We start from the raw sequence: 21,683 nt of genomic DNA, 5'->3' as shown, positions 1-21,683 counted from the left end.
CCTTTAGGGTTGCTTTATTGTCTATAGCATGCCGGGAAATTCCAGTCACGTGGGGAACTCACAGGCGGGGCAACGATGGAAGAAGGGTGACAGGTGAAACCAGGAGAGTGGGAGGGGTGAAGTAAAGAGCTGGGAAATTGCTGAAAGAAATACAGGACTGGGAAAGGGGGAATCTGATGGGAGCAGGCGAGGAGAGAAGGAAATGGGAATGGTGAAGGGGGATCATTGCCGGAAGGTCGAGAAATCGATGCTTATTCCGTGCGGGCTGGAATATAAGGTTCCCAGGCGGAATGCCCCTCCAACCTGAGTGTGGCCTCAACACGTTAGTAGAGGAGGCCATGGACTGACATGTCGGGATGGGAATGGGAAGTGGAATTAAAACAGGTGGTCACGGAGAAATCCCGCTTTTTCTGGTGTGTGGCGTGCAGAGCTGTGCTCAGCGATGCAGTCTTTGATATCTTTTATAGCCCACCCCTTTGAGGTACAGTGCAGTATTGCGAGCAGTTCTGGGCAATGCACTTCGTGCCTTCCGCTATTTTCTACATTATTTAAGATAAGAAGAAAAGGTAAGATAAAACTTTATTTATCCCAAAGGAAATTGTTGCAAGCTTGCTCAGTCAGAAATATATACTTCAAAATACAAAATGTAAGCAGTGAAGTACGAACAAGAATACAAAATGTGCATTAAAAAGTAACACTGCAAAGTACAGATGTGCAATGAAACCATGCTGTACTTAAGGAGGAGGAGTTGTAGAGTCTCATAGCCACGGGGAGAAAGGATCTCCTGTGATGTTCAGTGGTGCGCCTACTAAAGTTGCTCCTCTGATTGTCCAGTTTGTCATGGAGGGGGTGAGACCGATTGTCCACAATGCTCCGTAGCTTCTGCAGCATCCTCCTCTCAGACACAACCATCAGGGAATCCAGTTCCACCCCCAGAACAGAACCAGCCTTCCTGACATTTGCAGCATAAGCACTGCAGACGTTGAATTTCCAGAGTCTCCTCAAGAAGTACATTTGGCTCTGACTCTTCTTGTACAGAGCCTCTGCATTTTTGGTCCAGTCCAGGTGAATTCTCAGGTATTTATAGTCCTGGACGACTTCCACATCTGTTCCCCTGTTGGAGATGGGAATGCAGGAAGTTTTCGCCTTCTTGAAGTCCACCACCATCTCACTTTGTCTTAGTGACGTTGAGCTGCTGGTGATTCAGCCCACACACTCTTCTATACTCAGCCTCTTGATCCTGGCTAATTCAATTGTTGACTTAACCTTGTACACCATCTTCTTTCTCTTTTTAAACATTTTCATGGTATCAGTTAAAAAAATTTAACACTAATATTTACAATTTTTCTTTTAAGTAACTACCATCCTTAACTTTAAGTTAGCCGTGGTCAATCAGCCTTCTCATAGAACCATTCTTTCTGATTGGAATATACTTTTTCCTGACATTTATTGAGTATGCTCTCTGTTCGCTACTGCTGATCCCCTATTTTAATCTCCCACCTATTCTGTATACAAGGTTTTCACACTCAAATTGAAATAGAAATTCTAAAATGCGAGGGAGAACAGAAGAAGCCTTTACCCCCCACTCCCTCCTTCAACAGTAACCACATCATATAGTGTTAAGATATTTGTCAAAATTGCTGAGAGGCACAAGGATTTTTTTTCTCTTTTACATAGCTATTGTGATGTGGTATTCATTGCCCGAAAACCCAACAGAAAGAGACTTAATTAACCATGTGCTGGAAAGGTGCTCTGCACGTTGATGGGGAAAGGGGGACCAACAGGTCTGAATGGTTTCACTTACAAGAATTTGACGCAATGTAAATTAATTGCTGCTGGGTTAAAATAAATCAACTTCTGAGTTAGCAGATTACTGCAGATGATTCCTTAACTTCATGATCAACAGACTGCAGTCTGATAAGATGCCTCATCTGCAGCTATCTTTAACACATGAAGTTGTGATCTAAGCCCCATAAACACTCACGTAGGGTGATGGGGCAGGGGCAGATATCTTTGATAAAGTTAATTGCTTTACTGCAGCAGTGAGATGTCCTTGAAGAGGAGGCAGTTCACAGGCAAAGCAGTTGCCACACCAAGCTGTAATACGACCAGATAGGAAGCTTTGCATAAAAACTGGTAAGGGTCAAAGCAGGCATACTTGACTTCTTTATCCCAAGGTAGAAGAAGCATTGGTGGGTTTTCTGGGCCAAGGCATGTGGGTTTGGACTAAGACAGGGTATTGGGTGACATTCACTCCTAGGATTTGCACCTCTCCAACCCCTTTGCCAGAACCAAAAAATCTACTAGGTTTTCAATGTTTTAGAAAAGACAGAGGAGGAAGTAAAAGGTTGTGGGGTGGAGGAATGTGAGTGAGGTATTTAACAAGTACATTGCTTCAGCATTTCCCAAGTAAAAGGATATGGAGGACTAGGAGATCAGTGCTGAGTGTATAAACATGTAAGGACATTTAGAGGTCGAGGAGGAGGAAGTGTTGGGTCTCCTAAGGCAGATAAGTCCTCAGAACCTGGCAAAATTTACCCCGGTTATTGAAGAAGGCAACATATGAGATTGTTGGTGCCTTGGCCAGTAACTTCATGTTCTCACTAGGCACAGGTGAGGTCCCAGAGGACTGGCGATTGGCTAATGTTGTACCTCTATTTAGGAAGAGACAAGAGAAGATTCTGGGAACTATCTGTCAGTTGTAGGGGAATTGCTGGAGAAAATATGAGCATTTGGAAACCCATGGCCTAATTAGGAAGAACCAGCGTGGCTTTGTGCATGACAGGTCATGCCTTACCAGCCTGATTTAATTTTTTGACAAGGTGATGAGAGAGATTGGTGAGGGTTTAAGGCAGTGGGTGTTGTCTGCATGGATTTTAGTAAGGCGTTTGACAAAGTCCTTCACAGGAGGCTAATCCAGAAGATTAAGATGCATGGGGTCCGCAGCAAATTGGCTGTTTGGATTCAGAACTGGTTTGAGCATAGAAGACAAAGGGTAGTGGTTGAAGGGACTTATTTGAGCTGGAGGTCTGTAATTCTTGCTGGTCCACAGGGATCTGTGCTGGGATGTCTGCTGTTTGTGGTACATATAAATGACCTGGTTGAATATGTAAATGGATGGGTTAGTAAGTTTGCAGATGATATGAAGATTGGTCGAGTTATATAGTGTAGAAGACTGGCAAAGAATACAGTGCAATATAGAGCAGTTCAGATATGGGTAGAGATATGGCAGATGGTGTTTAGCCCAGATAAACGTGGGGTGGTGCACCTTGGTATGGCAAATGCAAAGAGACAGTGCACTGTTAAGGGCAAGATCCTTAAGTGTTACTGAGCAGAGACATCTTGGGATCCAAGTTCATCACTCCTTGAAAATGGTTACACAGGTCGATAAGGTGGTTCAGGTGGCTTATGGTATATTTGCTTTTATTAGTCGGGGCACTGCGTTCAAAAGTCAAAAGGTTATCTTACAATTTTATAAAACTAGTTAGGCCACATCTGGAATATTGCAGAGAGTGGTGCATACTGGGAATGTGCTGCCTGATATGGTGGTAGAGACCAATACATCAGAAACTGTTAAGAGACATTTAGGTAAGCGCATGGTGGCAGAACTAGTGTGCGGGTGTTTTTGATTTGCTTTTGAGCTGGTTCGATACAACACGGTGGGTCACAAAGGGCCATTTCCTGTGCTGGACTGTTCCATGCTGGAAATACTGAAGAACACACACACAAACACACCAAATGGTGAAGGAACTCAGTAATACTGTCAGGCAGAATCTATGGAGGGGAATAAACAGTTGATGTTACTGGTCATCTGAACTTGAAAGGAAGGGTGGGGTGGGGGGTGGAGGGTGGGAGAGAAGCCAAAATAAGGTGAGGGAGGGGAAGGAGTCCAAGCTGGTGGCTGGTAGGTGAGACCATGGGTGAGGAGGAACGTGGGTGGGTGAAGTACAAAGCTGTGAGAGATAGGTGGGAGAGGCAAAGGGCTAAGAATAATCTATTAGGAGGGGACAGCAGACTATGAAAGAAACAAGGGGATGAGGAAGGAGGAAGAAAAATTGAGACACCTTTACCAATTGAGAGCCATGTGTTCACTCAACTTGCCCAAAGACTGGGTACCTGCAAACTTCATGGGCCACAGTTTTCTGGCAGAATTAAGCGTTGAGGCCCCTTTAACATATCAGTTGGAGCCTTGTCCCAGTTCATGAGCTGTTTAAACTAGCAGTTCCTGCTTAACTTAACAGATGGCCTAATGTCCTCCTGACCTTGGATACAACTGGTTGACTTAACTCTATTACAAGCATCCACAGCACTGACAAACAGAACCCACCCCTCAAAAACCACAAATTGGAGGTCTTCAGCTAAATTTGGACCCTTTAACTTCCCATAATTATTGATAATGCCCAGGTGATTATCCATACAGAATCCTTAGTATCCCACTTCATTTCTGGCAGCTCAATCCATATATGAAGCTGCATGTGATGTTCCTTTCAAGTTTCTCACTTCTAATCTTAACCCTATGCCCTCTTGTCTTTGGCACCTTCTCTCTGGGAAAAAGACCGTGTCCTTTCACCCCTCGTGATCGTCAAATCACCTCTCCATCTCCTTGTGCCAGGGAGGAAGGTGCACATTTACTCCAATTCTCCTTTTTTTTTGCTTCCCCCCCCCCCTAAAATTCCCAGAGAGACAGTTTAAAAAAAGCTTGTTGGAAACAGTCAGCAGATCAGGAAGGTGTGGTGGAAAAGGTAAATGGAGTTAGCCTTTAAGGACCAAGATTCTTCTGCAGAAAGGGAAATAAAAACTCTTCACAATTTTATGATGCAAAGAAACAGGGTAAAAGGAAGGAACAAACTGTTGGTGTGTGAAGGAAGAGACGAGTGCAAAGGAGAGACTGGTGACTGAATGTATGATGGGACAAGGGGAAAGAGGGAATAGATAACAAGTATTAAGGCCTGGCAGTCAGGGTTGACCATGGATGTTGCATCCTGGCCATCTAGATACACAAGTCTGGGCAGTACAATATGGAAAGCAAGCCATTGCCCTTGTAGCAATTTCTTCCTCTCCACTCATTTGATGAACCCAAAGGAACAGTAGAGACTGATAGAGTTCGGCACCAGCAACATCACAGGAGTTTCCCATTAGTGTTGAACTCAATATAGGACTGCCTTAGGGACTCCAGCTCTGGATTTTTTCCTCGGGGTTTACTCCCAAAGCGTTCCCCGTGAGTGGGTATAGCTGCAAGGCAGCTGAGGTTTGAGATCAGAGTTTTCCTTCTTATAGATGAGCTGCCAGCCGCAGTTGATGAGCCCCATTAGCCTGAAGCAACTGGTTTTGAGATGCCAGTAACCTGCCTTTGACCCTTCTCACGTCAGTAGAAAAGGTTCAGCCTGGCTCAGTATTTCAACCCCATGTGAAGGCCAGGCGCTGGACTTGGTTGTCAAGAGGCTACCTGAGGTGCACACCATTGGGAGCATTTAATAGGTAGTGGGAACTTGTCCCCATTACCACCCCCAGCTATAACAACCTTAAGGAACAGGTAAATAAATAGAAAAGGCTGATTGGCTGTGAATTGGAATAAATGTGCACCTTCCTCCCTGGCACAAGGAGATGGAGAGGTGATTTGATGATCATGAGGGGTGAAAGGACATGGTCTTTTTCCCAGAGAGAAGGTGCCAAAGACAAGAGGGCATAGGGTTAAGATTAGAAGTGAGAAACTTGAAAGGAACATCACATGCAGCTTCATATATGGATTGAGCTGCCAGAAATGAAGAGGGACTTTAAGTGGATGGAGCCTCATATTTACATCCCCATCACTTTTTTTTGATCAGGTTCTCCCCCCCACCCCAACACACTTCTAAGTATTCTTTCCTAACTTCCTCAAGCTTCAGCTGACCAGCTCATTCCTACATAACCATTGCCCAATCTCCAGCAAATATCTTCTGGTGGTCTAGTTGTTAAATGTGTCTAATAAAAAAAAGTTAATAAAGAAAACTCCTACTGGCTGAACATCTTGCCATCTCATTCCTATTTTATTGCCTGAAGAAATTTTTAATAACTCTTCTGGTCAGATATTACAGCAAAGAAGCAAAACAGGCGTGAAACTTGTTGATGAAAGTACCGATTTATAGATACATCAGACAATAACCATTGTAATCATTTCCCTAGAATGCAAGCACTTTAAACCAAATTATTGGAGAGTAATGTTCATTCTCAAGAAGCTGCCACAAAACAAACAATGCAACATTTAAAGGAATGCACCATACAGTTGCCATTATAAATGACGATGAATTATACATGACAATAATAGAACGACAAATGCTTTTCAGTACAAAATTCTCAGCTCTGTATTTTTAAATGCTTGCATGCTCCTTTAGCCTTAAGGAAAAAATACTCAGCTAACTTTCTAGCAAAGAAACTATTTACCCAAGAAGATTTACTGCAAATTGGATGCTAAGGTGTGTGAGCACACTTCTTAAATAAATGCTGCTCCTGGTCATAAATTGAGGACGTTTTAATGTAATGACAAAAGTCTGCAGCTTCTTGAGTGAATATAAAACAATACAGCATTATCTCAATATTCACTATATGGATTTATAGATTTATCAGCATGAACATCAATGCACAAAATACTCAATTTAAAATAAAGATTTAATATTTTATAAAACATCCACCAATAGGCTTTTCACTCTTTGTACAAGAGCAAATGTCAAGGACAAGATTCAGCTAGTGGCATTGACTTTGTAATAAATAACTCAGGATTTTTATGTTAATTTTTAAACATAAACTTCATCAACATCTTCAGCACTGCCTGTCTGGATTGTAGAATTTAAGTAGATTAAGTTTTTAAAAAAAAGCTATAGATGTTGGAAATCTGTGGAAAGATAAATAAAATTAACACTACAGGCCAGAGACCCTTTGTCAGAACTAAGAAAGAGAGAGAAAAGAAAGTTTAATTTGCAGACAAGATGATGAAAAGAATAAAGAGAATATCTGTAATAGGGTGAGACCAATTATATAGCTCAAGATTTTAGTCCTTCCTTGCCCTCTACACCAATGAATGAGTCTCACTACTTTCCTGGAGAATTTTCTAGGCCAGGGACAATATGTGCTGGATGAGAACTGAAGACACTGGGGATGGGCTACATCAGAAAATCTCAACAAGAAAAAAATGAAGGTAGTCAAATAGACCTATCTACAATGGGTTGTGCTGATTGTATGAAGGACTACCAGACAGATGATCACATTAAAAGTAGTAGAGTAGTGCTGTCAGAGAAGGAAACAAAATATGGAACACGTTGAGAGTAATTGTTCCAGTCTACAAACTGCAATCTCTATAACCCATCATGAAAAAAAGCAATCAATATCTTTAGCTGTCATATTTAATTCCTGACTTTACTTACCTGAAACCTCCTGATTTTTCATTTATTATTACATGTTTGAAAAGCAACATTAGGTGTGTTCACCCTTTTCATAATTGAATGAACTCTTTAGCTTCTCTAAAAGCAAGAGAAAATCTGTAGATGCTGAAAAATCCAACCAACACACACAAAATGCCGGAAGAGCTCAGCAGGCCAGGCAGAATCCACGGAAAGGAGTACAGTTGACATTTGGGACTGAGACTCCTGATGAAGGGTCTCAGCCTGAAACTTCGACTGCACTCTTTTCCCTAGATGCTGCCTGGCCTGCCAAGTTCCTCCGGCATTTTTTGCGTGAGTGTGTGCGTGCATTTGTAATTTAGTTTCTCCTCCTGCTTTTGCTTGCTTTGCTCTGCTAATCTGGTAAGATAATTTGGCTTTGGTCCTGAATAAGTCAGCCTCAAGTCATCCTATAATTTCAAATACTTATATTCTTTTCAGTAATGTAGAAGTTAAAGATTCACACCACCGCCATCAAGTTTGGGTCCTTAGCACTAAAATGGTTTGGTGAGCCACTCAGAAAGCACGGTTCAGCAAGAGAACTATGCACGGTGGAAACATTCATTTTTTTCCAATGACAAACTGGACAAAAGCATCTCAAAGTGGGGTTGGATGTGGCGCTACAGTAGTCAGGTACTTCCACTAAGTAATTTTCAAATACCTGTTTAAAAACAAGATTCCTACTGTAACTCCGATTCATGACTTTATTAAGTGTATTTGCAGCAAACAGATTTCACTTAAGCAATAAATATCAACTACAAAAGCAAAGTCAGGCTCAAAGAGACCAAGTTTAAGTTACTGAATCCAATGCGAAGACTATTTAACACATTAATTGAATGGTCATTACAAAGGGAGAATCAGTGAACCAATTTCTCCTGAAAGAATTCTTTATTTAGAGATACAGCACAGTAACAGGCCCGAACGGCCCAACGAGCCCTCGCTGCACAGTTACACCCATGTGACCAATTAACCTGCTAACCCGTACATCTTTGGAATGTGGGAGGAAACCAGAGCACCCAGAGAAAACCCTTGCGGTCATGGAAGAACGTACAAACTCCTTACAGACAGCCGCGGGAATTGAACCCAGGTCACTGGCACTGTGTTACGTTATTGCGTCACACCAAATGATGCTGCAACTCAGTCACCCATAGCTTCTTTGCTAGATTAATCCTAATAAGCAGCATTCTATAAAGCTAGATCAGAAAATTAGTGAGCAGCTGATGCAAACATAATTCTTTGGAAAGAAAGCTTGCGTAAATAGTCATCATGATTATTCAGAAAATCACCCAGCACAAAGTTCAGGAAGGTTTTTGTTGAGATAGCTGCATTGACTGCAAAAGAACACGCGGATTCGTGTTTTTTTTAAAGAATAGCCTTCACATAAGCTTACAGTAACCATTACAAAATTCCCAGCTGGCAACAGAAGCAGATAGGAAGTTAATTGTTTTGCTTATTCATAGATTGGACAATTTAGCATGATATCACACCCAAAGCCACCAGGAGTCATGAATCCAAAGAGTACTACGGCACAAAAAGCGGCCCTTCAGCCCATCTTGCCTGTGCTGAACTGTCATTCTGCCTAGTCCTATCTCCTGCTTCTGACCACAGTCCTCCACACTCCTTCCATCCAAATTCTTCACCTAAACTTCTCTCAAATATTACAATCGAACCCGTGCCCACTGGCAGCCAGATCCACACTGCCACTATCTTCTCAGTAAAGAAGTTTGGGTAAAACTCATCTTGTATTTACTGCTACACAAGTTTCTACAATTTCAAAAAAAAAGGCAACCAACCAACAAGGGGGCAGGGAAATGATTATCCACCCTTTAGGTGATGGCCATGAGAAAGCTCAAGCTGTTACAGTATAATTAGCGATCATGGTTGGGAGCCTCATAGCCTCAACAAGTTACTCAGTGCTTCCTGCAGACTTTACAGAGGATTGCAAGATCCACTGCGGAAATCTAAGGGCAACTTTTAGAGAAACTGCACGAATTGAAGAATTTCTTTTGCTATAAAGAACAAAAGTAGTAGTCAGACTTCAGCTCCAGGTGCAGACAGTAGAGCCACTCAAGTGGAAACACTACACTTCAGACTAGTGGCAGTTAGCATTCCATACGAGTGACAAAGCATCTATAGCCAAGATAAACTAAATTCACTCAGGTACAGTTACAAGTCAGCTTAGCTGGAGTCATTTTAACTCGGCAGGAGTCCTTTGTGGAGCCCCATGAAGCACTGCAAGACTTATACCCACTGGTCCCTGAACTCTGCTCCAGCAACCACACTCCACAGTCCTTCAGAAAGCAGAGTATTGGAGTTTCCACTGTGCTGGCTTTTCAAGGAGATTTTACACAAGGCAATGTTACTGCTTGATGGTTAAGGAGCTCCATCCAAATGCAAGAGAAATTGTATTGACACAATGGGAATAAAGTAAAAAGCATATTTTGTTAAGCGCATTTCTGGTTGATAAAGCTGAAGAGATTTCAAATGGCATCTTCTAACATGGGATCGACGTCCCTCAGAACTCCTCATGTACACTCTGGGCGTAGTTCATCAGTTTGCTTCCTGTGAAGTACTCGCTGTACTTCAGGACCTCTTCCAGTTCGAGGTAGTGGTCCTGATTCTCGTCTGCCACAGCTATCATCTGCTTGGCCTCATTCAGGGCACTGTACTCATTCATGGGGTCCATGTATTCCTGGCAGAGAAACAGCAAAGTGTTAGAGACAGCCCAGTGTTCCTCAATGTCATGGGAGACAGAACTACTCAATCCAACGGGGACAGAGGCAGAGTTTTGAACCAGAGTACTTTTTGGAGAGTACTGCACTCTCATCCTTAACATAGTTCGTAATTAAGAGGGAATCTTGCATCTTTTATTCACTGCAACCCCCAATCCAAAGTAGAGGTCGTTTAGTACTGTTCCAAATGTACAGGATACAGCTCTGAAGAAGTGAGAATTGGAGATGTACAGCACAGGCCCATCACATACCTAGCACTCAACTACAGTAATCCCATTGGCTCAAACCCTTCTATGTCTGAGTAATATACACAGTCACTTAAGAGACTTGCATGCTTTCAGCCCCACTACAACCACAGCATTTCAGGTACTCAACACTCTCTGGATGAAAAATACCTCCCTCATATTCTTTCTGAATCTCCTATACCTGGGATTGGGATGAACACTTGGAACAATACTCAATGACTCCTACTTTGGATTGGGGGTTGCAGTGTTCACTGGCCTGCCCCATTTATAACGCCTTAATTTTTTAAACCGCAGTTTGCTGTTGTTCCTTTCCGTGCCTTGTGCCGCATTGGGCGGCATTTCATTTGCCGTTTCCGTAGCATTTGACTGTTACAGAACGCGAGGGGGAAACCTCTACACTCAAGAGGGTTGTGAGAGGGACTGAGCTGCCAGCACAAGAGGTGCATGTGAGTCCACTTCAAGTTTTAAGTGAAGTTTGGATAGGTACGTGGATGGTAGGGACATGGAGCGTGCTGGTGCAGGTCAACAGGAGTAGGCAGCTTAAATGGTTTCAGCACAGTGTAGATGGGCCGAATGGCCCCTTCCATGCTTTTCTTTTCCATGATTCCATAATTTGCTGTGGGGCCATGGAACAACTGCATGAAATGGCAAGTAATCTTATGCACCGTGACTAAAAAACTTGCTTCAGATGTACAGGAAGCTCCAACAATCTTCAATTTCATTATTTGGAAATGCTGGCAGTTTGACGTTTGGCTCACTGGATAACATCTGTCGTACTCCCAATTCACCAGGACCATGATCATGCTCCCTATAAATTCATCCAGTTTACTGGAAAATTAATTATAATTCTACGTAACATATACATAAAAGTGTATTAAAGGTATGTTGAGGTGTTAATGGATATAACATCCAATTATCTGGGAAACCTGCCAGTCTGGCACCTGTAATTACTGGAGATTTACTGCATTGGTCCCAGACACCAGCACTGATTCCTACTCTTCTTCAACGTGGTGCAACAGAAATCTGCACGTCCAACTTAGCTGGCGAATGGGATATCAGCTGAGCGTCCCCTCAATATGTCAATATCTCAAACAGTGCAGCCTGTACAGTACAGGAACCTGCCCTTCAGCCCTCGATGGTGCATTAGTAATGAAATGCCTAAGTGAACTGATCCCTTCTGCCTACATAATGTCCTTATCCCTCCATTCTCTGCACTTTCATAAAGAGCATCTTAAATGCTTCCGTTATGTTTGCCTCCTCCACCACGCCCTGGTAGTGCGTTATATTAGTCCACCGTTCGTTCATTAGGCACTGTTATGTGTGATGTGGGCGATTGTGGTCTTTGCATGACTGCAATTGTTCTTGCCAAATTTTTCTACAGAAGTGGATTGCCACTGCTCTCTTCCAGCCAATTGTCTTTACAAGACGGGTGAACCCTAGCCATTGTCAATACTCTTCAGAGGTTGTCTGCCTGGCATCAGTGGTTGCCGAACCAGGACTTGTGATATACACCGGCTGCTCATACGACCATCACCTGCTCCCATGTCTTCATGTGACCCTGACTGGGAGGGGCACTTGCCCAAGGGTGATCTGCAGGCTAATGGAGGGAAGGAGCTCCTTGCACCTCCTTTGGTAGAGACATATCTCCACCCCACCATTCTGTGAGTTTAAAAAAAAATTGTCCCACACATCTCTTTTGAAATTAAGGCCCCATCACCTTGCATGCTCTGCAGTATTAGGCATCTTGAGCCCACAAAAAAGATGCCGTGTGTCTGTCCATGCCTCTTAATTTGACAAACTTCTATCAAGTCTCCTTTCAGCCTCGGCATTCCTTTGGGAATTTACTGACTGCACGCTGACTAGATAATGCCCCTATCAGTCAGTCAGTCCTGTCAGTCAGGAGGGATATGCCGACCCTAGAGGAAGAGTGTCAAAGCTGACACCGCAAAGGTGGAACAGCATGGTCACTTCCCCATGCAAGGGGCCAGGAACTGATTGCCAATGAATCAGCAAACAGTTCATGGAACAGTCAAGATTTTTATTTTGTATTTCCATTAGTTGCTTTATAGTTGCACAACATTAGGGATTTTTCTTTTTCTTTTAACTGTCTGTCTGGAAATTAATCCTGCTTCCTGTTCTGTAGAGCTGTGCTGAGACCAGGTCTAATTTCTCAGACAGGAAAGAATCTTCCTATTTAAGAGGGTAACACTAAAATGCTTGTAAAGCTGTGACTCAAAGTTACAGCTAGCGTGGGCTGTTTAAATTCTCCCTTCTGCAAAAAGCAGGCTTACGTAGAATCAGCTGAATTCATGTAGAAGTTCAAAGGGAAAAGCTGCAGTATGACATTCTTACAATTACGAAAAGAGTGTGACTGAACAAAAGTACCCACCACTAATTCTTCCATCGTGACTATACCGTCTCTATCGGCATCAATAACATCCTCAAACTCCTTCCTTCTCTCTTTGACCCAATCATCATCAATGTCCTGAGCCTCCTGGTTTTCCACAGTACCGACAGGTAAAGAAATAAACTCTGACACAGTCAACTTTTTATCTCCATCTTGATCTGCAGAAGAATGTGAAAACAATGTTTATTAGTGCAACAATTCACAGAACTGGATCCTTCTTAAATTCTAGAGACTGCACTGCAAAGCCAACTCAGATGGTAACAAAGTAGGTCATTGTTCTTCATTAATCAATTAGGCTTTAATGATCAGCCCACAAATTCAACCCAATATTATAATCAGTTAATACCACTGCAATATGTCATGAAATTTGTTACCTTTGTGGCAGCATCACAATGCAATACGTGATAAGTATAGAAAAAACTGAATTACAAGTATATTTATGTACATTAGTTAAATTAAGTAGTGAAAAGCAGAAATTTAAAAAATAGTGAGGTAGTGTTCATGGGTTCAATGTGCATTTAGAAATCGATGGCAGAGGGGAAGAAGCTGCTTCTGAATCGTTCAGTGTGTACCTCCATCCTGATGGTAACAGTGAGAAGAGGGCATGTCCTGGGTGGTCGGGGTCCTTGATGGCGGAAGCTGCTTTTCTGTGGCAATGCTCCTTGAAGATGTTTTGTGTACTAGGGAGGCTGGTACCTAAGATGGAGCTGACTAGTTTTATAACTGTCTGCAGCTTACTTCAATCTTGCGCAGTAGCACACCCCCCCCCCCCCCCCACCATCCCAGACAGTGATACAACCAGTTAGAATGCCCTCCACAGTACATCTGTAGAAATCTGAGTGCTTTTGGTGACATACCAAATCTCCTCAAACTCCTAATGAAATATAGCTGCTTCAATTTCAAGAAGGCATGGAAACCGTTCACTCTCTCCACCTCTGATCTCTCTACGAGGATTGGGTTGCGTTCCCTCGTCTTACCCTTTCTGAAGTTCATGATCAGCCCTCTGGTCTCACTGACATTGAGTGCAAGGGTGTTGCTGCGACACCACTCAACTATCTGCTTCAAAACATTTAAAACAAAGGGATGCATTCGCCTTGAAATTTGGTTCCCTGTGGACAACAGAGTTTTGTCCATTTATAACTGCAGTTCCTAGAGGGAGTGGCACTTCCCATGACTCACCCAACAGGATTGGTACAATTCTCCAATGCCTCTGTCAGTTTGGGCCACAAGTGTTAATCTTCGCCCACCTTGGCATTGAGATATGGCTCAGCCTGCCCAAGGCTATCAGAAGTCCCACCAATGAAATCATAGTACCCCAACCGCCGACGCTTTTGTACGCCATCCAAGTACTCACTCCCCAGCTACCCCCACCTTTTGGAATGTTTAATTTCTATGCCTCCCAAGCCTTTTAGACACCCCTGCACCCACCATCAAGTGCTACTTGCCAAAGCAGAGCACACAGTGTTCCTCTGGACAAGGGACTTTGAAAGGTATCATCCAAAATTTACAACTGCAAAACTCAAGATGTTGTGTGGCTACCTGACTGATCTGGGCATGTCAATCATTTACAGAAACCACAAGTTTGCCTATAAAAGGTGATAAGAATAATTTTCTATAAGGTCTCCCCCACTATCCGAAGGTAGAGCATTCCCATGAAACCGTTTATAAGCCGAAATGTTGTAAAGTGAAGAAGCAATTACCATTAATTTATATGGGAAAAATTTTTGAGCGTTCCCAGACCCAAAAAATAACCTACCAAATCATGCCAAATAATACATAAAACCTAAAATAACTCGAACATATAGTAAAAGCAGGAATGATTTGATAAATATACCGCCTATATAAAGTAGAAATATTGTATGTATGGTGTAGTTTCACTTACCAAAATCGGGAAGACAGCGAGCCAAAATCGATTTGGAGAAAAAAAAATCCGCATGTACACGCCTACACACATACACGCATATGCACGTACACGCATGCGCAAACAACTGCCCACACAAGGCTTCATGGTCATGGTAGTCTTTCTTGGGTAAACACGTATAAAGTGAGTGTCTTTTTTTTCATAAAAGCGAAAATCCTCTTTGGTTAGCGAAAACAGGTCCCAATGTAGGTCTTTCATAACAGCGAGCTGTCGTAAAATGAATGTTCGAAAAACGGGGGCCACCTGTATATCTTATGAATCAGTCTCTGGGAGATGGATCCTGAGACCAGGGTTTCTTGTGGATCAGTTTTTGTTTATTTGATGTTGTTGTTGTGTGGGAGCCATTGGTATAAGTTTTTCTGTTTTGCAGATCCTAGTTTAAGTCATGCTCTCCTGCATGTTTCAGTGAACAAGTCTGTTACGTTGCTGCCTCCAGCACACACACATATGCTACTGCAGCTGAGAATTAAAAACTAAACAAAAAAACACAAACAATGCATTCCACTGTGTGAACGCTCAACACAACCCAAGGACAACTCGAGATGGCTCAACTCACAGGGGTCACATCCCTCGAATGAGACCAGTTCCAGAATCAATCTGTGAAATTTCCCTGCAGCTCCTCTCTACTCTTTGATTAGGAGAGCTGACTGAACACAATACTCTTGCATTTCAGCAGGGCTTTATAAAACTACGTCTTTTTTTTTAACTCTTGTACTCGTTTTCCTCATGCTAGAAATAACCAACTAAGTGAAATACAAACAGAGCATGTGGAAACATCCAGTAAATCAGACAGCATTTGTTAAAAAGAGAAATGGTCAATGTTTCAGGTGCAGAACAATTTTTTTTAACTATCAGTACACCATTAGCCTTCCTAGTTGCTTGCAGTACCATTATTTTAACTTTCAGCATTTCACGTCCAAGGACACCCAGGTCCCTCTGAACACCAACACCTTTCAACGTCCCAATGTTTAACAAAAGAAAACATTTTCCCACTTTCCTACCAATGTCACATCAAACACATCTACATGAAATGTTGCTGTGGAAAAGTAGCATCCATCTTCAAAGATGCTCACCACCCAGGCCATGCTCTTTTCTCACTGCTGCCATCAGGTAGAAGGTACAGGTGCCTCAGGACTCGCACCACCAGGTTCAAGAACAGTTACTACCCCACAGCCACCAGGCTCTTGAACAAAAGGGGATAACTAAACTCATTCTATTTCTTGTGTTCCCATAACCAATGATCTCACTTGAGTCACTACCAGCAGCATTACACTCTCCCTAGACATCCCGTATATGTAATGCTCCCATTTACTACAAGTCTCACCTGACACATATACTTGCTTAGGACTATGACTGCTTTCAGACTGAAATGAATTATACGTAGTCTTTACATAAAATTTAAGATAGAGGGGAGACTTTTACTACATTTGAATATTAAGTTTTGAATATTGATTCACAGACTTTAATCATTGCACAGAAAGTCCTGAAACAGGACATCCTGTTTGAATTGGGAAGCAGTTTCGAATCTGCATCATTTCTTTCTCAAAATAAAACAAGTCCTAAGCTGTGTACCTACAACCAGTTAGGTGTCAATACCATCATACACATGAGGTTCCAGTTCAACGGATTTGATACATTGTTAACAAGATGGTGTATGTCTTACAAACCGCTCTAGCGATGTACTTTGAGCAACAGCATAGATGAAATCCCTTACCTAAATCGCGGATAATTTCTTTAACCATAAATGTAAGCATTCCACGGCTGTGCTCAGGATGGAGAAAAGCCAAGAATTCATCCTCATTCAGGAGCTGATTTGCAGGATGCTCGTCAGCCTGAAACCAACGATCTTTTAGATTATCCAGAACTTCCTGAGCTGAAATCAACAGAAGTATATTTTACTGCATTGTAGCTTTTTAAAAAAAAAACTTTTCTAGGCATGGGAAAAGATATTTTACTGATCAATGTAGCAATTTCAAGTTTATATTTTTGCTACAAGAATCATTTCCCACCAAATTCTGGGCTGTTTACCCATTATCACCAAAGATCTATAAAAAGTAGAACACACTTACCTTGTGTGGTTTCCCGATATGAGCTAGATGAAGGCGGCTCCATTTGTCACAGTATAAAATGCCTCACAAAAGCTTGTCTAGTGACTAACCTGCATCCTTAGCTCAAGTCAAAGCTTTTAAAATATCTGTCCTTGGCCTTCTCCATTTCTCTGGAGACACCAAATGCTAAGTGTAAGACCACCATCTCATATTTTCACTCACTTCATTGAATTAGGACAGAGAGCTGGAAATAAAAACCTGCCCTTAGGTGTTAAGTCCAAAGTGTATGGAACACAGATATTAAAATTGAAATTTCCACCAATCTTTAAGGGTTTCAAGACATTCTTTCCATTAATAGTATCCAGAAAGAAACCTAAAAGTCCTTAGCTTGTTGCTTTCATTAAGAGTCCCCATACTGGGTGTACTTGGTGTTCAGAAATTCCACAACTCATTCAGGAAAAAAGTGATCGATAGAGTATTGTCCCAACTGGCAACTGGAGCTGATAAGAAACTAGTGAAATGTGGATCACCTGTTCTGACTTCAACTATTTATTTCTAACTATTCAGCAACACAAACTCCCCACTGGTGTCATTGTAAAAAAGCAATAACTTTCTGTCAGAAACATTTCTGGCATTGAGGCATCTGCCCAGACTGTCAGGACATTTATCACCTAAATTTTCTTATCATGGTTATTGATTTGGCTTTGAACAATCATGTTTTTAAATCTCTTCTGACTAGAAACCAGTTTCAAATGCCTTTCAGAAAAAAATGAAGCCCAAACTGAGGGAAAAAGCTCTCGGTCCATCACACCTCAGTTCTTCATTTGTTGTCTTGCATAATATTTTTATTTCAAGTACATCAGATTTTAACTCACATTCTTACTAATTACACTAAGGTCCTCAAAGTGCATGCTAATGTCCAATTCATGTCCAGCTAGATGCAGGATGTCAGGCTGGAGAAAGATGGTTATGGGCATCTGATGAGAGTTAGTGCTGAGAGAGCAAACAGATCTGAAATGCTGGTTCCTATGCTCTCCACAGACCATTAGCATCATTTTCTGTTGCCAGCTAATATTAACTTTCCTGGAGGAAAAAAATCCAAACAGTCAGTTGTAAACCGCAGCTCAATGCGTCTGTATGTTGGACATCAGCTGGCAGGCTGCTGCCAAGCAATCTTATGCTACAACTCCAAAGAAAGCCTTTTATGTCAATACAGAAACAGCAAATCTTCTGCCACCTCTGGCTCAGTGTCTATTTCTTTGGCCAGAAGGCTTCAACCCAAACTGTTGGTGAGTGGCAGATGCCTGGAATGCGCTGCATGGTATGATAGTAGAGGCAAACACATAAGAAGCTATTAAGAGACTTTTAGATTGGCACATGAAAATGAGGAAGAGGGAAGGGATCATCTTTTGGGGGTTTTTGATTTACTTTTTTGCTGGTTCGGCACAACACTGAGGGTTGAAGGGCCTGTTCCTGTGCTGTACTGTTCTATGTTCTTACATCAGTCTACTCTATTACTGATCCGCCTCCCTCTGACCAGTTACCCTAAGAAATTTCTGATGAAGGGTCTTCAACCTAAAAAAGTTTTTCCCTTATACTTAAATTTTATACTTAAATTTTTTCCCTTATAGATGTAGGTACATTGGGAAAATCAGGTTGGAAATGAATCTCAAGAGAGTGAGTTTGTTGAATGCCTTTGAAATGCTTTTTAGAGCAGTTTGTCATTGAGCCTACTAGGGGGATCAGCTACGCAAAAATACAACTGCAGATGCTGTGGATCAAAGAATACGTACACAACGCTGGAAGAACTCAGCAGGCCAGGCAGCATCCGTGAGAAAAGAGTAGCCAATGTTTCGGGCTGAGACCCTTCATCAGGAATGGGGGGCGGGGGGGAGGAAAGAGTGCCAAAGCCCAGTAATAGAGATAGGGTAGGGCCTAGAGGCGCCAAGTGGAAAACTAACCAGAGGAAAGATAAAGGGGGGAGGGGATAAGCATGAAAGAACTGTAGAGATAAAGAAGCAGAAAGTTGTAAGGGGAGAGAGGCAGAGAGGGACCTGGGATAGGGGAAGAGGGAGGGGGAGGGAATTACCGGAAATTGCAGAATTCAATGTTCTTACCACCAGGCTGGAGGCTACCCAGACGGTAGATGAGGTATTGCTCCTCCAACCTGAGTTTGGCCTCATCATGGCAGTAGAGGAGGCCATGTATGGACATATCTAGATGGGAATGAGAGGCAGAGTTGAAAGTGGGTGGCAACCGGGAGGTCCTGTCTATTGTGACGGACAGAGCAGAGGTGCTCGACGAAGCGGTCCCCTAATCTGCGTCAGGTCTCGCCGATGTAGAGGGGGCCGCACCGGGAGCACCAGATGCAATAGACGACCCCAGCAGACTCGCAGGTGAAGTGTTCCCTCACCTGGAAGGACTGTCTGGGGCCCGGAATGGTGGTAAGGGGGGAGGTGTGGGGACAGATGCAGCATTTGTGCTTGCAGGGATAAGTGCCAGGTGGGAGTTCTGTGGGGAGGGACGTGTGGACCAGGTAGTCATGGAGGGAACGATCCCTGTGAAAAGGTGAGAGGGGTAGGGAGGGAAAGATGTGCTTGCTGGTGGGGTCCTGTTGAAGGTGGCGGAAGTTGTGGAGGACAATATGTTGGATCTGGAGGCTGGTGGGGTGGTAGATGAGGACAAGGGGAAACCTGTCCCTGTTGTGGTGACGGGAGGATGGGTTGAGGGCTGAAGTGCGGGAAGTGGAGGAGATGCGGGTGAGGGCATCTTTGATGATGCCAGAAGGGAAACCACTATCCTGAAAGAGAGAGGACATTTGAGAAGTCCTGGAACGGAAAGCTTCATCCTGGGAGCAGATGCGGCAGAGACAGAGGAACTGGGAACAGGGAATGGCATTTTTGCATTGGGCAGGGTGGGAAGAGGTATAGTCAAGATAGTTATGGGAGTCAGTGGGTTTGTAGAAGATGTCAATGGATAGTCTGTCTCCAGAGATGGAGACCGAGAGATCAAGAAAGAGGAGAGAAGTGTCCTAGATGGACCAAGTGAATTTAAGGGCTGGGTGAAAGTTAGAAGAAAAGTTAATGAAATTGACGAGCTCAGCATGGGTGCAGGAAGCAGCACCAATGTAGTCGTCGATGTAGCGGAGGAAAAGTTGGGGAGTGGTGCCAGTATAGATTTGGAGCATAGACTGTTCTACATAACCCACAAAGAGGCAGGCATAGCTGGGGCCCATGCGAGCGCCCATGGCTACGCCCTTGATCTGGAGAAAGTGGGAACAACCAAAGGAGAAGTTATTGAGAGTTAGAACAAGCTCCGCCAACCGGAGAAGTGTGGTGGTGCTGGAGAACTGGTGGAGTCTGTTATCCAAAAAGTAGCTGAGGGCTTTGAGGCCTTCTTGATGGGGGATGGAGGTGTATAAGGATTGAACATCCATGGTAAAAATGAAGCTGTCGGGGCCGGGGAATTGGAAGTTATTGAAGAGGTGAAGGGCATGGGATGTATCCTGGATGTAGGTGGGGAGAGACTGAACAATGGGGGATAAAATGGAGTCCAGGTACAGACACAGGTTCGGTGGGGCAGGAGCAGGCTGAAACTATGGGTCTGCCAGGACAGTCAGGCGTGTATACTGGACTGGGTGTTATGTAATGAACCAGAGGCGATTAGGGAGCTTCAGGTAAAACCGTTGCCGGCAGCCCATTCCACGCACTCACCACTCTCTACATAAAAAACTTACCCCTGACATCTCCTCTGTACCTACTCCCCAGCACCTTAAACCTGTGTCCACTTGTGGCAACCATTTCAGCCCTGGGAAAAAGCCTCTGACTATCCACATGATCAATGCCTCTCATCATCTTATACACCTCTATCAGGTCACCTTTCACCCTCTGCCACTCCAAGGAGAAAACGCCGAGTTCACTCAACCTGTTTTCATAAGCTATGCTCCCCATAAGACATGTCCTTGATGGTTATAGTTCACTCAAGTTCTTTGTCAAATTAAAGACCTTCTTGCTACAAGCTATAATATGCCAGTTTGCCCTTTAGTCTGGGACAAGTCTGAGCATGAATCAATATTTTTATTATAAATGCTACCGACATTTTCTTTTGATCCGAAGGACAGAAATCCCCACCCACAGACCTCTCAGTGGATAAATCAATAGGGGATTGGAATACTGGTCTCCTAATTCAAGAGGGTGGGAGAACAAGGAGGGAGTAGATGCGATGCACCTGTTGCAGGTATTTGAATGGCACCACATCTCAGGAAGGACACTGTGCTGATTCACCAGAACAATGGCAAGCCACTATCCATAAAATGTGATATTCAGGGCTTTGAGCACCAATTTGCTGGCAAAAGCAAAATTAGGGATTTCAATGCAGAAAGAATCACAATGGCACAGAATGATTACACTGCACTTTATGTTCGGAGATTGGTAAATGGAATACATGAAACTGAACTCGGGGCGTAGTGAAGAGAGTACCGCTTGACTTCTAATATACACAAAGGGCAAGTAAATGGAACAGAACTTATTTTCAGTTTTCTGACATTTAACCCTTTTATTGGTAAATTAACTTACCTGAAAATTTCCCCAAACTCAAGCTTTAACACATTAAAGTGTTTCCACTATTGTATGGCAAAGATTTCTGACTATTAAGATTGGAGGCAACGGTGATAACATCAGTGTGTGTGTGTATATATGTACGTGAATTGTCTTTCATGAGGGGGTGTTTGAACAATTGAATTTCATGTACTTGCACAGAGAAAGAAAAAAAAGTAGAAAGCGAAGTAGATTTTAATGGTTGTGTTCTGAAATCTGAAGGTGGCTGGCTGGTTCATTCCACCCAGGCTCAAGCAGATAAATGCACCAAAGGAGTGGAAAGGCGGGCTGATTCCAGTTTTTTTTTTTTGCAAACTCAGTTC

General features: G+C 43.0%; 1 protein-coding gene across 1 annotated transcript in view; it reads right to left on the bottom strand.

The window, feature by feature from the left end:
- Positions 1-6,007: 6,007 nt before the first annotated feature.
- The window catches only part of sdf4 (stromal cell derived factor 4), a 107,154-nt gene continuing 91,478 nt past the window's right edge, over positions 6,008-21,683 (bottom strand). Inside the window, exons 4-6 of the mRNA XM_059952009.1 lie at positions 16,432-16,590; positions 12,779-12,954; positions 6,008-10,104 (exon numbers count right to left, since the gene is read on the bottom strand). Of these exons, the coding sequence (XP_059807992.1) occupies positions 9,928-10,104; positions 12,779-12,954; positions 16,432-16,590 (512 nt within the window). The 3' untranslated portion in view covers positions 6,008-9,927. The remainder of the gene's footprint in view (positions 10,105-12,778; positions 12,955-16,431; positions 16,591-21,683) is intronic.

The sequence above is a fragment of the Hypanus sabinus genome, chromosome 27 (genome assembly GCF_030144855.1).
Source record: "Hypanus sabinus isolate sHypSab1 chromosome 27, sHypSab1.hap1, whole genome shotgun sequence".
Classification (NCBI taxonomy): Eukaryota; Metazoa; Chordata; class Chondrichthyes; order Myliobatiformes; family Dasyatidae; genus Hypanus; species Hypanus sabinus.
Note: the sequence above shows the minus strand (reverse complement) of the source record. Positions and strands in the feature narration are given on the sequence as shown.